The sequence below is a fragment of the Carcharhinus amblyrhynchos genome, chromosome 8, assembly GCF_965287045.1.
Source record: "Carcharhinus amblyrhynchos chromosome 8, sCarAmb.v2.hapA, whole genome shotgun sequence".
Taxonomy (NCBI): domain Eukaryota; kingdom Metazoa; phylum Chordata; class Chondrichthyes; order Carcharhiniformes; family Carcharhinidae; genus Carcharhinus; species Carcharhinus amblyrhynchos.
The window spans coordinates 7,468,824-7,486,468 of record NC_137331.1 but is presented as its reverse complement, the minus strand read 5'-3'; the positions used below and the strand labels follow the sequence as shown (position 1 = coordinate 7,486,468).

The 17,645-nt window shown below is 46.1% G+C and overlaps 1 protein-coding gene across 1 annotated transcript in view; it reads left to right on the top strand.

Moving 5' to 3' along the window:
• Positions 1 to 17,645, top strand: part of LOC145346425 (collagen alpha-1(XV) chain-like) — a 198,084-nt gene that overhangs the window by 12,663 nt on the left and 167,776 nt on the right. The window contains exons 3-4 of the mRNA XM_080193599.1: positions 8,317 to 8,391; positions 8,486 to 8,587. Of these exons, the coding sequence (XP_080049725.1) occupies positions 8,317 to 8,391; positions 8,486 to 8,587 (177 nt within the window). The remainder of the gene's footprint in view (positions 1 to 8,316; positions 8,392 to 8,485; positions 8,588 to 17,645) is intronic.

The window sequence follows — 17,645 nt, the reverse complement described above, 5'->3', positions numbered from 1 at the left end:
GCTCTAGGGGCTAGATGGCCTACTCCTGCTCCTATTTCTTATGTTCTGACTAGGTTAAAGTCCAACAGGTTTATTTGGTAGCACAAGCTTTTGGAGTATTGCTCCTTCTTCAGGTAAGTGAGAAGTTGTATTCACAAATAGGGCATATATAGATGCAAACTCAATTACAAGATAATGGTTAGAATGCAAGTCTTTACAGGTAATCAAGTCTTAAAGGTACAGACAATGTGAGTGGAGAGAGGGTTAAGCACAGGTTAAAGAGATGTGTACTGTCTCCAGACAGGACAGTAAGTGAGATGTTGCAAACCCAGGCAAGTCACAGAGGTCACAGATAGTGTGACATGAACCCAAGATCCCTGTTGAGGCCGTCCTCATGTGTGCGGAACTTGGCTATCAGTCTCTGCTCAGCGACTCTGCGTTGTCATGTGTTGTGACAACCCCTTGGAGAATGCTTACCCGAAGATCAGAAACTGAATACCCGTGACCGCTGAAGTGTTCCCTGACAGGAAGGCACTCCTGCCTGGTGGTTGTGGAGTGGTGTTCATTCATCCATTGTCGTAGCGTCTACACGGTCTCCCCAATGTACCATGCCTCAGGACATCCTTTCCTGCAGCGTATCAGGTAGACAACCTTGGCCGTGTTACAAGAGTATGTACCGGGTACCTGATGGATGGTGTTCTCACGTGAGATGATGGCATCTGTATCGGTGATCCAGCATGTCTTGCAGAGGTTGCTGTGGCAGGGTTGTGTGGTGTTGTGGTCACTGTTCTCCTGAAGGCTGGGTAGTTTGCTGCAGACAATGGTCTGTTTGAGGCTGTGCAGTTGTTTGAAGGCAAGAATTGGGACTGCGGGCATGGTCTTGGCGAGATGTTCATGTTCATTGATGACGTGTTGAAGGCTCTGGAGAAGATGTCGTAACTTCTCCACTCTGGGGAAGTACTGGATGACGTAGGGTACTCCAAATAAACCTGTTGGATTTCAACCTGGTGTTTTGAGACTTCCTGTGGTTGCCCAAGGTACTGACCCTCCCAAAGCCTTGACAACCAATGTCAAATATTTAAAACCCACCAGAACCTTAACCCTGCCTGAAACAATATTTGCCCCCATTTGTAGGCACTGACCGTTCAGTGAACTTAAGGTTTCACACATGTTGCTTGAATAAAGTTAAAGCTTCACTGGGATGTTTTACAGATGGGCTGAACTTGCAAAAATTGGACAAAAGCAAATTACCGCGGATGCTGGCATCTCAAACAAAAACAAAAAAGAAATGCTGGGAAGTCCCAGCCTGGCAGCATCGGTGGAGAGAGAATACCGCCAATGTTTTGATTTCAGGATGGCCCACCTCAAACTCTATTCTTTCTCTACAGGTATGCTGAGATTCTGCAAAATCGGACCGTTGTTTAAATGCTGGGCATTGACCCGGCCCAGCAACCAGCCTGAACTGGCACTCCCTGTGCTGGGATTGTACTGGACAAGTTCTCCTTGATCTTTCTACAGAGTCCTAATTTTAATATCCAAAAGAGAAAATGCTGGAAGATCTCAGCAGGTCTGACAGCGTCTGTGGGGAGAGAGAATCGAGCCAAGATTTTTGAGTTGGCTCATCCCTTAATCTTCTAAGCTTGAGGGAGTACAAACCATGCTGCTGCATCCTGTCCTGTAACCATTTTGTCCTTGTATCGTTGCAATGATTTTTTTGCTGAACCTCTCCAAGGCCAGCTTATGCTTCCTGAGATGTAGAGGCCTGATCGGAATGCCAGGGTCCTACGGTGTAACCTTCTATTCCAGCCCCTTGAGACAAGTGGTAATATCCTACTAGCCTTTTAATTATTTTCTCTATTCGTCCATTGGAGTTTAGTGATTTCTATATATGCATCGATAAATCTCTCTGTTCCTCCTTGCTTCATCCCATTTAGAAAATACTTTGATCTTTCTCTGGTCCAAAGTGGATGATCTCACACTTCCCTACTGGCCTACTCCTAACTTACGTGTTCGTACATTCCCCACGTTGATTAGCATTTGCCATTGTCACTTAATCCTGCAATGTTCCTTTGCACCTTTCTATTCGATATCGCTCATTGTTGTCGATAAGTTGTCAATAAGCAACTCTCATCAAAATCATTGATAAATAAAGTAAAAAACTGAAACCTCTGTATATGTTCCTGAGAGACTTTTCTGAAAACATCCTGCCAGTTGGAATTATCCCTACTCTCTGTCTCCGAACTCCTAACCTATCTCCCACCCAGGTTGCCTCCAAATTCCGGCACTTATTTTTGCTCACCCTGGAGGAGTGGTGCCCTTGATTCTCATGTCTTAGAATCATAGAATCCCGAAAGTGCAGGAGAAGGCCACTCGGCCCATCGAGTCTGAATCGACCACAATCCCAACCAGGCCCTATTGCCGTAACCCCACATACTTATCCTGCTAATTTTAGAATATAAAAGCAAGGAGGTCTTGCTGCAACTGTACAGGACACTGGTGAGGCCGTAGCTGGAGTACTGTGTGCAGTTTTGGTCCCGTCATTTGCAAAAGGATATATTGGCCTTGGAGGGAGTGCAGAGAAGGTTCACCAGGTTGATATCAGAGATGAGGGGGTTAGCTTACGAGGAGATATTAAATAGACTGGGTCTGTACTTGTTGGAGTTTAGAAGGATGAGGGGGGATCTTATAGAGACGTATAAGATAATGAAGGGGATGGATAGGGTAGAGGTAGAGAGATTCTTCCCGCTTAGAAAGGACAGCAGGACTAGAGGGCACAGCCTCAAGATAAGGGCGGGGGACATTTTAGGTCGCAGTTGAGGAGGAACTTCTTCACTCAAAGGGTGGTGAATCTCTGGAATTCTCTGCCCGTTGAAGTGGTGGAGGCTGCCTCGCTAAATATATTTAAGTCACGGGTAGATAGGTTTCTGATAGACAGGGGAATTAAGGGTTATGGGGAGCAGGCGGGAAAGTGGAACTGATCCACTTCAGATCAGCCATGATCTTATTGAATGGCGGGGCAGGCTCGAAGGGCTAGATGGCCTACTCCTGCTCCTATTTCTTATGTTCTTAATCCCCTGACACCAGGGTCAATTTAGCATGGCCAACCAACCTAACCCACACATCTTTGGACTTGCCTCAGTTAACAAGCTTAGCACCTCTCCAAGAGGTGCGAAGGAGAAAGGATCTCGATTGGTGGCTGTGGCCCAGTAGGATCCTGACCGGAAACATTGTGGTTGCAGAGTTGTGAGTGCTGGGGCTCCTCCTGTTCATCCATCATCACCACCTTTCCATCTTTCCACAGCTTTTTCACTGAAATGGACCAACAAGGAGAGCCTCCTGTAGAAATTTCCTTAAAAGAGACCCCCCACTTCCTGTAGAAATTTACCTCATTGTTTCAATCAGATTGGTTTAGACAGTGGGATTTGGCAAGAGAGAGTGAGAAATAGTGATCACATTATCATACCGAATCAGAGAAAAAAAATGTAAAATGTTAGAGTTGAGTTAATGACAAGGGAAGTTCGGTTAAACTTCTGGACAACTCGAGGAGTCAGTAGGTTTGACTGACAAGCTTTGACCCAATAATTAGGGCAATCCAAAGATGTGCGGGTTAGGTTGATTGGCCATGCTAAGAAATTGCCCCTTAGTGTCCAGGGATGCGTAGGTTAGAGGGATTAGTGGGTATAATATGTAGGGATATGGGGGTAGGGCCTGGGTGGGATTGTGTTCGGTGCAGACTCGATGGGCCGAAGGGCCTCTTTCAGCACTGTAGGGTTCTATGATTCTAGTTAGAAAATCAGAGGGGCGACAGATCAGTTTTGTGAATTGAGGGAGACTGCGTTTAGCCACAGCATGTTAGGTTAAAGTGATCCGTCGGTCTTGAGAGCAGGAGAATCACCGTGAACGTAGTCCCGAGGGTTTGCATCCTTTCTCTAGGGTTTCTGATGACCCACTACTTTTTTATTTGTTCGTGAGCTGTGAGCGTTGCGGGAAAAGCCAGTATATGTGGCCCATTCCTGAGAGAATCCAGTGTGGAAATTCCAGACTGTGATCATGGTTGGTGCAGAGTCGATGGGCCAAATGGCCGCCTTCTGCACTGTAGGGATCCTGTGATTTGCCTGAAGGTGGACAGACCCACTGTGGCTGAAGTCCAGCAGATACCTGGAGGCAGCATCATGATGGCAGGACAGGGGATCATTGCCACCACCATTAAATCCCCGCATTTTGGAGTACTTGGCCTCAGTTCTGCTACAGCTACAGTCATTGGCCTTCCGATGGAGACCCCACAAGCCACCCGTCATTCTTAATTCGGCAATAATGATGGAGGGGGCCTGCTAATGTCCACTCTGGGAAGGTCACACTGGTGGGTGGACCTCAGATGCCATTGAGATTGAGATCTGGAAAAAAGCCATGTTTAAAAAATAATTCCAGTAAGTTTCAGTCTCCAAAAGCAAGCATGGTGGTCCCTTATATAGTGGCTGGAATCTTGTACCCCCACCCTCTGAGGACAAGATGTTAGGCAGGAAGTCACCATAAAATAATGCCCGTCACTTTTCCCGCTATGATTTTGCCCGTAGCAGGAGACGCAGACAGTTTACGCAGTTATGGGACCCACTGTCACAGGGACTTTGTCCACAGTGATGAAAGGCTGGCCCCAAGTGTCCAGCATGCTGGGCAAGTGGAGGCCTACCTCTATTATTGCCCCTTCTGTCTAATCAAAGTCCCCACCAGGGTAAATCTGCCCCTCACCTGGTTTCCCCTCCCACACAATGTGGAGATGCCGGCAATGAACTGGGGTAAACACAGTGAGAAATCTCACAACACCAGGTTTAAGTCCAACCAGTTTATTTGATAGTAATCCCACAAGCTTTCGGAAATGGTGTTCCTTTATCAGGAGTGTGGAAGGTTCTGATCAGAGAAGGGCATATAAAGTCACACAGTTTACAGAATACTGATTAGAATGCGAGTCTTTACAGCTGACCTGCGATTCAAGTCTTAAAGATGCAGACAATGTGAGTGGAGATAGCATCAAGCTTAGGTTAAAGAGATGTGTATTGTCTCCAGACAGGACAGTAAGTGAGATTTTACAAGCCCAGGTAAGTCATGGCTTGCTGACTTGAATAGCAGGTTAGCTGTAAAGACTCACATTCTAATCAGTATTCTGTAAACTGTGTGTGTCTTTATATGCCCTTCTCTGATTAGAACCTTCCACATACCTGAGGAAGGAACACTGTTTCTGAAAGCTTGTGGGATTACTATCAGATAAACTGGTTGGACTTAAACCTGGTGTTGTGAGTCATCTTACTGTGTCCCTCCCATGCCACACACAACACACCCAAGCCTGCCAGAGTGGACTATCTGCACTTCCATCGGCGGCCATCACTCCTGGTGGCAGTGTTGGCCCAAGAGGGCTTGCTGACTATTTGGTTTGTCTGCTGCTCTCGAATGCAGGATTGCCTCCCCAGGTGGAGACAGGCAGCCCACTGGTAGCCTGCTTAATGGCTTCCACATCTGACCATGCAGATCAAAGCAGGCTTGCACACCCAACTTTACATTGGGAATACGGAGACTCTACGGTCATCCCAAAACCATAAAATTCCACCCGAGGTCAACGGACCTTCCCATTGTCTGCCCCTCACCCACTCCGATTCACGTGGTGGACAGGGTGCTAAAATTCTGGCCCCTGTTTCCAGCGTAAAGTTAAACCTAGTAATCCAATGAAATTTGGAATCCTGAGAGCAATTTGTTTGAAAAAGTTGCTTGTAAAAATTATTTTGCGGCAAAGAAAAGTTAAAAACTACTAAGCTTCGTTGGGCAGCACGGTGGCGCAGTGGCAAGCACTGCTGCCTCACAGCATCAGGGACTCGGGTTCGATTCCAGCCTTGGGCCACAGGCTGTGTGGAGATTTTCCCCATGTCTGCGTGGATCCCCTCAGGGTGCTCCTGTTTCCTCCCACAGTCCAAAAGATGTGCAGGTTAGGTTGATTGGCCACACTAACTCGCCCCTTTAGTGTCAGGTGGACTAGGAGGATTATAGGGTAGGGCATGGGTGGGATTGGTGCAAGCTCAGTTGGCCAAATGGCTTCCTTCTGCACTGGGAATCTACTGTCTCATCCGCCATGGAATTGGGGCAGGCGAGGGATGGACAACAGAAATGTCCCTTGACCTCAGATAGGAATTTCTGTTCTCGCTCAAATAAGGCCACAAAATCCTGCCCATGGGGGTACAAGGTAAGCCTGGGTAAGAGTCAGTGCAGTCTCGATGGGCCGAATGGTCTCCTCCTGCATTGTAGGGATTCTATGATTTCAACCAGCCAGACTAGCATTGACGAGCTAGATGTGAAACATCACATCACACTTCCTAAAAAGAGCCTCTCTCGTTTAGCACAAAAGCATAGTTACTGCATATAGAACTAATCTTATTTGTACAGTCGTAGAGTCATAGAATCATAGAGGTTTATAGCAGGAAACAGGCCCTTTGGCCCAACTTGTCCATGCTGCCCAGTTTTTGCCTCTAAGCTAGTCCCAGTTGCCCGCGTTTGGCCCATACCCCTCTATACCCATCTTACCCATGTAACTGTCTAAATGCTTTTTAAAAAAAACAAAATTGTACCCACCTCTACTACTACCTCTGGCAGCTTGTTCCAGACACTCACCACCCTCTGTGTGAAAAAATTGCCCCTCTGGATCCTTTTGTATCTCTCCCCCCCTCACCTTAAACTTATACCCTCTAGTTTTAGACTCCCCTACTTTTGGGAACAGATGTTGACTATTTACCTTATCTGTGCCCCTCATTATTTTATAGACTTACATAAGATCACCCTGAACTTTCTGCACCGCAGGGAAAAAAGTCTCAGTTTATCCAGCCCCTCCTTGTAACTCAAACCATCAATTCTAAGTAACACCTCAGTAAATCTTTTCTGCATTCTTTCTAGCTTAATAAGATCCTGTCTAACAGGGTGACCAAAACCGTACACAGTATTCCAAGTATGGCCTTACCAATGTCTTGTGCAACTTCAACAAGATGTCCCAACTCCTGTATTCAATGTTCTGACCAATGAAACCAAGCATGTCGAATGCAGTCTTCACCACTCTGTCCACCTGTGACTCCACTTTCAAAGAGCTATGAACTGATACTCCTGGGTTTATTTTATCTCTAACTTTCCCTATTGCCCTACCATTAATTGAATAAATCCTGCCCTCTTCAATCTACCAAAATGCATCACCTCACATTTGTCTGAATTAAACTCCATCTGCCATTTGTCAGTCCACTGGCCCAATTGATCAAGATCCCATTGCAATCCTAGATAACTTTCTTCACTGTTCACTATTCCACCAATCTTGGCGTCACCTGCAAACTTACTAACCATGCCCCCTAAATTCTCATCCAAATCATTATTATTTTCTATGGCATATACACATCATGGTCAGAAGTTGGAAATACAGTTAAACATCTACCTATCAGCCTTGCCTCACTCATCTCTGAATCAAATCAAATCCCACTCCAGAAACTAACTCATAATCTCGGTGATGTTTTGATGCAGTGATTGTAGGAGTGTAGTATTATCCAAGGGGCTGGCTTTCAGAGGAGATCCTAAACTGCCTAATATCTCAAGCGAAAAAAGAAACAGACTCCTGGCTCTATATGAGGTAAATGAGGGAGTTTACCCCGTTATAAAAATAGAAAATGTGGGAAATACTCAGGAGGTCTGGCAGCATCTCCGGAGTAAGAAGTCTGACAACACCTGGTTTAAGTCCAACCGATTTATTTGATAGTAAACTCACAAGCTTTCGGGGTTTGTCCCTTCGTCAGGTGAATGGAGAGTTCTGGCCTCAGACAGAGCATATAACAGCACAGACGGTTTACAGATTACTGATCAGAATGCAAACCTTTACAACGAACCTGCTATTCAAGTCTTAAAGATACTGACAGTGTGAGTGGAAAGAGCATTATGCACAGGTTAAAAAGATGTGTATTGTCTCCAGACAGTCCAGTAAGTGAGGTTTTGCAAACCCAGGCAAGTCACGGGGGTTACAGATAGTGCGACATGAACCCAAGATCCCGGTTGAGACTGTCCTCATGTGTGTGGAACTTGGCTATCAGTCTCTGCTCAGCGACTCTGCGCTGTCGTGTGTTGTGAAAGCCGCCTTGGAGAACGCTTACCCGAAGGTCAGAGGCCGAACGCCTGAAGGGAGCATTCGGCCCCGTACCCCTGACATCTCCCCTGTAAACCTTTCGAGAGAGTGGGGGAGGGGTGAAGATATGAAAACCGGAATCTTTCCTGTCAGCTCTCTGGATTTCCGGTTCAAAATTTTTTGAAATCTTGTTTTGCGTTTTCCAGGGATCCATCCAAGAATTGACGATTACATCAGACCCACGTGCCAGCGAAGAGCAGTGTTCCGAGGCTGAGCCCGATGTGAGTAAATTTTCCATTTCATTGTATCCCCCTCGAGACACTTTCTTTGTAACCACCAGGTTTTGATTTGTCGGTGTTGATTGCTTTGTCGCAGGGAGCTTCTGGAGACGGGAGTGGTGAGGGGAGCGGCCAATATATTCCACAGGAGCAGGGAGGCATCAAACCCACATTAATACAGCACGTTACTCCAAGACCTGTGAGTGACGTGGAAGATTGCTGTTCTGTTGCGGAGTTTCCTTTCTCTTTCTCTAAGCTTGTCATCTTTGCCCTCTGGGGCTCGATCTTTTCTTACACATAAGAATATAAGAAATAGGAGCAGGAGTAGGACATCTAGCCCTTCGAGCCTGCCCCGCCATTCAATAAGATCATGGCTGATCTGAAGTGGATCAGTTCCACTTTCCCACCCTCTCCCCATAACCCTTAATTCCCTTGTCTATCTGAAACCTATCTACCCGTGACTTAAATATATTCAGCGAGGCAGCCTCCACCACTTCAACGGGCAGAGAATTCCAGAGATTCACCACCCTTTGAGTGAAGAAGTTCCTCCTCAACTCTGATCTAAACTGCGCCCCCCCCCCCCTCTTATCTTGAGGCTGTGCCCTCTAATCCTGCTGTCCTTTCTCAGCGGGAAGAATCTCTCTACCTCTACCCTATTCATCCCCTTCATTACCTTATACATCTCTATCAGAACCCCCCCCTCATCCTTCTAATCTCTAACGAGTACAGACCCAGTCTATTTAGTCTCTCTTCATAGTCCAACCCCCTCATCTCCGGTGTCAGCCTAGTGAACCTCCTCTGCACTCCCTCCAAGGCCAAAATATCCTTGCACAAGTGCGGCGACCAAAACTGCACACAGTACTCCAGCTGCGGCCTCACCAGTGCCCTGTGCCCTGTGCCCAGTGACCAGTGCCCAGCAAGACACATCCTGATAATTAGGGTACAGCAATCTTGTGCCGTGCTTTGATGCTGAAAAGTTTGGACGTTAGGTTTCCATTTCCAAAGGATATTAGCGAACCATTTGGGTTGTCACCACAATTCTGATGGTGGCGTTGTACTGTTACTAGTTTGTTTTCGAATTTTTAAGCAGCTGCGACTGCTTTTCAGGGTTCTGAAGGAAATGGCGGAGGTGATAGTGGATGCCTTAGTGATTATTTTCCAAACCTCGCTGGATTCCGGGGAAGTGCCGGAAGATTGGAAAACGGCTAATGTTACGCCGCTGTTTAAAAAGGGTAGCAGACAAAAGGCAGGGAATTATAGGCCGGTTAGTTTAACGTCTGTTGTAGGAAAAATGCTTGAATCCGTCATCAAAGAAGAAATAGCGAAGCACCTTGAGAAGAATTGTTTGACAGAGCAGACGCAGCACGGATTTGTTGAGGGGAAGTCGTGTCTGACGAATTTATTGGAATTCTATGAGGATGTGACTAGTGCGGTAGACAGAGGGGAACCAGTGGATGTGGTGTTTCTCGATTTTCAGAAGGCGTTTGATAAGGTGCCGCACAAAAGGTTGTTACAGAAGGTTAGGGGGCATGGAGTTGGGGGTAAGGTGTTAGCGTGGATAGAGGATTGGTTGTCTAATAGGAGGCAGAGAGTTGGTATCAATGGGTGCTATTCTGATTGGCGGTTGGTGACTAGTGGAGTGCCCCAGGGATCAGTGCTGGGGCCTCAACTATTTACCATTTATATAGATGATCTGGAGGAGGGGGCTGAGTGTAGGGTGTCGAAATTTGCTGATGACACAAAGATAAGTGGAAAAGCAAATTGTGCGGAGGGTGTGGAAAGTCTGCAGAGGGATCTAGATAGGCTGAGCGAGTGGGTGAGGACCTGGCAGATGGAATACAATGTTAGTAAGTGTGAGGTTATCCACTTTGGCAGGAATAATAGTAGGAGGGATTACTATTTAAAGGGCGAAAAGCTGCAGCATGCTACGGTGCAGAGGGACCTGGGGGTCCTTGTGCACGAGTCGCAAAAACCCAGCCTGCAGGTGCAGCAGGTGATCAGGAAGGTAAATGGGATGCTGGCCTTCATAGCGAGGGGGATAGAATATAAAAGCAGGGAGGTCTTGCTGCAACTGTACAGGGCACTGGTGAGGCCGCAGCTGGAGTACTGTGTGCAGTTTTGGTCGCCGCACTTGCGCAAGGATATTTTGGCTTTGGAGGGAGTGCAGAGGAGGTTCACTCGGCTAATACCAGAGTTGAGGGGGTTGAACTATGAAGAGACACTAAATAGACTGGGTTTGTACTCGTTGGAGTTTAGAAGGATGAGGGGGGATCTTATAGAGACGTCTAAGATAATGAAGGGGATGGATAGGGTAGAGGTAGAGAGATTCTTCCCGCTTAGAAAGGACAGCAAGACTAGAGGGCACAGCCTCAAGATAAGGGGAGGTGCAGTTTAGATCAGAGTTGAGGAGGAACTTCTTCACTCAAAGGGTGGTGAATCTCTGGAATTCTCTGCCCGTTGAAGTGGTGGAGGCCGTGTCGCTGAATATATTTAAGTCACGGGTAGATAGGTTTCTGATAGACAGGGGAATTAAGGGTTATGGGGAGAAAGCAGGAAAGTGGAACTGATCCACTTCAGATCAGCCATGATCTTATTGAATGGCGGGGCAGGCTCGAGGGGCTAGATGGCCGACTCCTGCTCCTATTTCTCATGTTCTTGCGTTTTGATTTGTCTGTTAGATGATCTGATGTCTAGTGGATATGCTAAAGATGACCAACTGTGACTTTCACTGCCTACATCCACCCGTATTTTGAATTATTTTATCTGTTCTCTGCCTGCTAAATGATTGTACCACCCTCCTGAGGGAGTGCTGCACTGTTGGAGGCGGCTGGCTTTTGGGCTGAGATGTTAAGCTGGAGGTTCTGACTACTGAAAGGTGAAAGACTCCGTGGCGATATTCGTAGGCGTCGTTCTCCCGGTGTCCCGGCCAATATTTAATCTCTCAGCCAACTTCGTTCAGATACAATCAGCTGTTTCGTTGCCAGGTTGCGGTTTGTGGGATCTTGCTGTGCACAGACTGGCTGCATTGCCCACAGCGACTCCACTTTTTAAAACATTGTTTTGCGAAAGACGTTTTACAGAAAGAAACCGGGTGCGGTTTCAAACGCGGTTTATAAAGGGTTAAAATAAAACGGAAACATGCTGGAAATCCTCAGCAGATAAGGCAGTATCTGGGGCGATTGGGAGAGAGTTCATGTTTTTTTTTTCCCCCACTGTGTCTGATCCATTTCGGACGTTTTCTGCTCTCAGTGCTTCCCCTTCCTTCCGGAACCATGATAGGATTCTACTCATCTTCATCTTCCACCCGAACAGCCGCAGTCTTCAGGGAATCATTCTTTGCGTTTGTGTTAGCTCTGGCTTGATTGAATCTTTTGTTGTTCAATCTCTCCTGCTTTTACACCCTTTCACTGACCTTGCCCTTTTTGTTCTTCCGCCTCTCCCCACCCCCCCTTGCTTCCACAGGCTGAACATTTTAGATTTCTATCTATCTTCAGTTCTGATAAAATATCCTGAAATGTTAACTGAGGCCGGGGAACTTCCCGGCTCTTCATATTGGCAGGACTTTCTGTGCCTGTGGACCGTGGGTTTCCCAGTGGCGTGGGGTACATTCAACAGGAAACCCTGTTGACAAAGGCGAGACTGAAAGAACCCACCACTGGCAATGGTAGACCATCCCCTCCACCAGAAGACACGCGGCAGATTGCACAGAATACCCCACCCTCTGTTTATCTCCACAGGTGCTACCTGGCCAGCTTAGTATTTCTATCTTTTCTTTTCTTAATTTCAGATTTCCAGCGTTTACACTATTTTGCTTTTATAAAAAATGTGTGAGCTCCAGTATGTCCTTTACGTGTTTGTAATTTAATGAGCAAGAATTTCCCCACTGTCTATTTAAATATTCCATCTGTGGAGAGAGAGATCAGTGCATGGTGTGTCTAGACCTCCACGTTGCTCTCTCTCTTGGGGAAGGGATTTCCAAGTTCTAGATGAGGGTTAAGAATATCAAGGTCCAGCCTGGCTGGAATCCCGAATGCCAGCTGCTGACAGAAGTGGAAGACTGGCGCCTGTGAAAGCACCCTTATTGTCGTTATAATCTACCCGGCACCAGTCTCCAATTCTCGGGTTCAAAGGAACCCCTTGGGAATGCCGGGATGTGCCTGAGGCAAGAGGATGGTGATTGCAGATCTTCCCAAATGCTTTAATCAACAGGTACAAGAGCCTGTATCGTTCCACACCTAGCCCTAGAGAAACTGAGAGGCAAGAGAATTAATCCCCCTCCCTCAACGCAATTAAAAACATAACTTGAACCACAGGAATGGTTACCTTGGCGACTTAGTCGGCCCCTGAATGCCCACACAAAACAGTGGAGCAAAATGCTCAGATTTAATTACACCGGAGATTACTAGACACTCTGTGTTAGAACATGTCGATGAATTTCACAGAAGAGAAAGAAATCCCTGTACAACAAACGACCCCTCAGAGCTGTTTTGACGTTAAATGCATTGAGGCCACAATTTGCATGTCTATCTGTTTTAATCTCACCCCCCGTTATTGCTGTATGATCTTTCATTTGGGACAATTCCATCTTTGACTGAATCTTCACAATCGTATTCCCTCCTCTTTTGGAGGCCAAATAGTGTTCAGTATTCCTTCCAGGTAGCCAGGCTTCATCCTGTCCTCCCTCAACATTCACGGAACAGGAGTAAGAACGAGAGTCTCCTCACGTGTCTAAGTCTGTATTTCCAACCTGATTTCAGGAACCCAATGGCCAGATCATCCCCGGGCATCACTGCCAGTGACACAACACAGCTTTAAAAAGTAAAGGCCCTAATTGGTGCAGGGGCGAGTTTGGTGCATCTGGAGCAGTGAGGTGGTGGGACGTTGTGGTAGAGGGTGACTCGAAAGGCAGATGGCAGCCGTTACTGGGTTTGCCATAGCTTGGAGGAGTGGAGCAGACATAAAATCAGAAGGCCAGTAGCCTCACGGTCCACACGGGTGGTCAAACGCTGACTCCTCAAGTGCTCAAGCCACTCTGCGCAAACCATGGCCACTTTTATGCCACAGAATGAGTTCCTCCATTTGACTTTTTTAATACAAGATTTCTCAATCGCAGTCTCAATGCTGCTCCTCAGATACCTGTGCACTGACATGCACCAGACCATTCACCTTTTCCATTATTGCCATAAATAATTGTATCCTGTCTCTCTCCTGCTTTCTGTTAACTGCTTTCCTATATCCCAGGTAGGCCAACTCAACCTGCCGTGAGATATGAACTCCCATGCACTAAAGCTGATGTGCGTCTCACACAGTACTGAACAGCTTGCTTTTAACTGAGTTATAGAAGAAAACCATATAACAGGTGCTGAGCAGAGAGGGTAGTAAAGTACCTCTGACTGGGAACGAGTCTCATCCCTCAGATGATTCCTCAACCTTTGGTCCTCTGCTGACACAACTCTCATTGTTTCCAAGCAGTCTGGCATCTGGGGAAATTGCCACGTGGGGAAAAGCAATGTGAGGGTAACCTGTAGATTGTTTCCTGGGTGAACAAGAAATACCCATATTCTGATGCATAGGGACTGATGTGCTGAGTATAGTGCTCCAATTGCCAGAGAGCTGAACTGATATAACGTTGCAGTCCTAAGTGAAATGTAACTCGCCAAAGTTGAACACTTGAGGAAACTGGTGCTAACGTTACCTTGTTCTGGGCTGGTCGGTGCAAAGAACAACATCATGAGACCAGTTTAGGCTTTGCTATCAAGTCCAAGATCAAAGGCAAACTTGAGAACTTTTCCAAAGATATCAATAACTGCGTGATGACGCGAAGATTGCCTCAGACTGGGGAATGTTTTAGCACCATTATCAGTGCCTATGCTCTAACCATGACCAACCCAGATAGAATCACAGAAACCTACAGTGCAGAAAGAGGCCCTTCGAGTCTGCACCGAACACAATCCCACCCAGGTCCTATCCCCATATCCCTACATACTATACCCATTAATCCCTCTAACCTACGTATCCCTGAATACTAAGAGGCAATTTCTTAGCATGGCCAATCAACTTAACCCCCACATCTTTGGACTGTGGGAGGAAACTGGAGCACCCGGAGGAAACCCATGCAGACATGAGGAGAATGTGCAAACTCCACACCGACAGTGACCCGAGCCAGGAATCGAACCCAGGACACTGGAGCTGTGAAGCAACAAAGCTAACCACTGTGCTACCGTGCCGCCCTTATTAACAATAAAATCAAAGATGTGCTTTATGAAGATCTAGGTCATGTTATCTTTGATATCGAAGACTGACAAGCTCAGAATCTCATCGGCAAACATGACAATGGAAATAACACCAGCCACTTTTTGTATCCCCAATTTTCTTAACGCTATTATTGGCGTTTTTTCCCTTCAGTTGCCTGCAAACTCGGGTTATCTCTCTCTGTATCTCGCCCGTTGGGGGCACCTGTATGTAAACAGGAGTGGAAGCTATTGCCAGTGATTCTCTGACTGCGATTAGATAGACAACCGGGCAAGAGCATTGGCACCCAGCGAGGTGATAATGGCGAGGTCAGAGAGGCAGATCCAGCGGTGACTATTTAGTCAAAAGCCTCAGTAATCTTCTTTCAAAACTTGGCACTCAGCCAAGTTCACCCAGAAGTTCAAAGATGCTCCAGTTGTTCACCTCTAAGATAAAGAAAAACCATTTTGTTTGTGTTAATTACTGGGGAACCTATTGTTCTTGCTGGTAAAACCCTTACAGTGTGATGCTCAAGTGTTTTCTTTAGGAAAAAAATCCCAGTCAATGTGGGCTCAGAGGCACAACTGATACAATCTTCAAAGTAAAGCTCCAAGTAAAATGGATAAAGCAAAGATAGACTAATACGTTGTTTCTGTTGACCCAACTGATTCATTGGGTCTCTGGAAAATCCTCTCCCAGGTTAGTGCCCTCCACATAAATGTTATACACCAGCAGCCATCGCACCTTTCAGTCTGTGGTTGGATTCACCTGCCCAGCAGTGCCCCTGTCGAGGGACATTCATAAAAGTGTTCTGCACAATTTCCAAAGCCAACTTCACAGTTAGCAAACTCTGGGACAAAAATCGGAATCGAGAGTGGGCAGTCATCTCCACGTTCTCTTCCAAGGTCACACATTGAGCTGACTTTGAAATGTATCGTCTTTCCTTCACTGTTGCTGAGTCAAAATCCTGGCTGTCCCTCTCTAACAGTACTGTGGATGTGCTTAATGCATATGGACTTAATACACATGGATTTCATGTACATGCCTCAGCACAACTATTGCAAAGTCGGGGATGGACAACAAATGCTGATCTTGCCTTTGATACACTTATCCCGTAATTATTTCCAGACCAAACCAAAATAAAACCCAAATGATAAATTGGCAAAATACTGCAGAGACTGTCAATCTAAAACAAGCAGATAATTCTGGAAATACTCAGTTGCCCAGGCAGCATTGATTGAGAGACAAATAGAGTTGAACATTTCATAGAATCGTGATGGTACAGAAGGAGGCCATTTGGCCCATCAAGTCTGCACCGACCACAATCCCACCCAGGCCCCATCCCCGTAACCCCACATATTTACTCTGCTAATTTCTAGACACTAGGGTCAATAGAGTAAGGCCAATCAACCTAACCCACACATCTTTGGACTGTGGGAGGAAACCAGAGCACCCGGACGAAACCCACGCAGACATGGGGAGAACATGCAAACATCACACAGTGATTCGAGGCCGGAATTGGACCCAGGGGGTCCCTGGCGCTGTGAGGCAGCAGTGCTAACCACTGTGTCACTGTGACGCCCAGGTTTCAGGTCAGAATTGAACAATATTACAGTTATAAGCAGGTTTGAAGCAAGTACAGAACAGAGAAGGGATTAACGAACAAAGAGAGGAGTATTTTACAGGATGAAAGGCATGAGTGATTGAATGACAGAAGGATGATCGAACAAGGCATAAGAGGCGATAAACAGACAAATAAAGAAATAAAAGATGGCTCTGAGTTTAGAGGGCTGCTGTTAGATCCATGAAGCTTGAATCACACTTTTATATTACATTAAGAAATGGAATCAGGTTCCTCTAAGTTGACTAAGACAACTAATGAAGATCAGATAGCAAGACAAGATCCCTGACACCAAAATTCTGAAGAAAGTTGACATGTCAAGCATAGAGGTTCAGCATGTGAAGGTACAGCTATGATGGTCAGTTTTGTGTGCTATGAATCTATTACAAACAAATCCTGAAGAATATCTTTCAGATGGAAACATACATAGAAAACAGAAGCAGGAATAGGCTATTTGGCCCTTTGAGCTTGTTCTGCCATTCATTTTGATCGTCAAATTCAATATTGTGATCCCCTTTCCCCCCTTCCCCCCCCCCCCGCCATTTCCCTTGATTCCTTGAGTCCCAATTCAAGCTATATCTAATTCCTTCCTGAAATCACACAACGTTCTGGCCTCAGTTACTTCCTGTGGTCGTGAATTCCACAGATTTGCCACTCTCTGGGTTAAGAAATTTGTCCTCACCTCAGTCCCAAAAGATGTAATCCTTATCCTCAAACTATGATCCCTTGTTCTGGAATCTCTCACCGTGAAGAACGTTCTTTCTGAATCCTCCCTATCTAATCCGGATAGAATTTTATAAGTTTCCGTGAGATCCTCTCTCACTCTTCTAAATACCAATGAATATAATCCTAATCAATTTAGTCTCTCCTCTTATGACAGACCTGCCATTCCAGGAATTAGCCTGGTAAATCTTTGCTGTATTCCCTCTATCGCAAGCACATCCTTCCTCCGATAAGGACACCAAAACTGCATACAATACTCCAGGCGTAACCTCACCAATGCTCTATACAATTGCAGCAAAACATCCCGATGCTCAAATCCTCTTGTTTTTGAAGGCTAACGTACCATTTGCCTTCTTTACTCCCTGCTGTACCTGCGTGCTTGCTTTCAGTGACTGACGCACAAGGACCCCAAGGCCTCAGAGTTATCCACCTCTCTCAATTTACACCCATTCAAATAAAAATCTGCCTTCCTATTTTTGCTACTGTGGTGGATAACCTCACATTTATCCACATTATACTGCATCTGCCACGCAGATACCCACTCACTCAGCCTGTCCAAATCATACTGAAGCATTTCTGTATCCTCCTCACAGCTCACCCTCCCACCCAACTTTGTATTACCTGCAAATTTGGAGATAATACTTTTAGTTCCCTCTTCCAAATCATTGATATGTAATGTGAG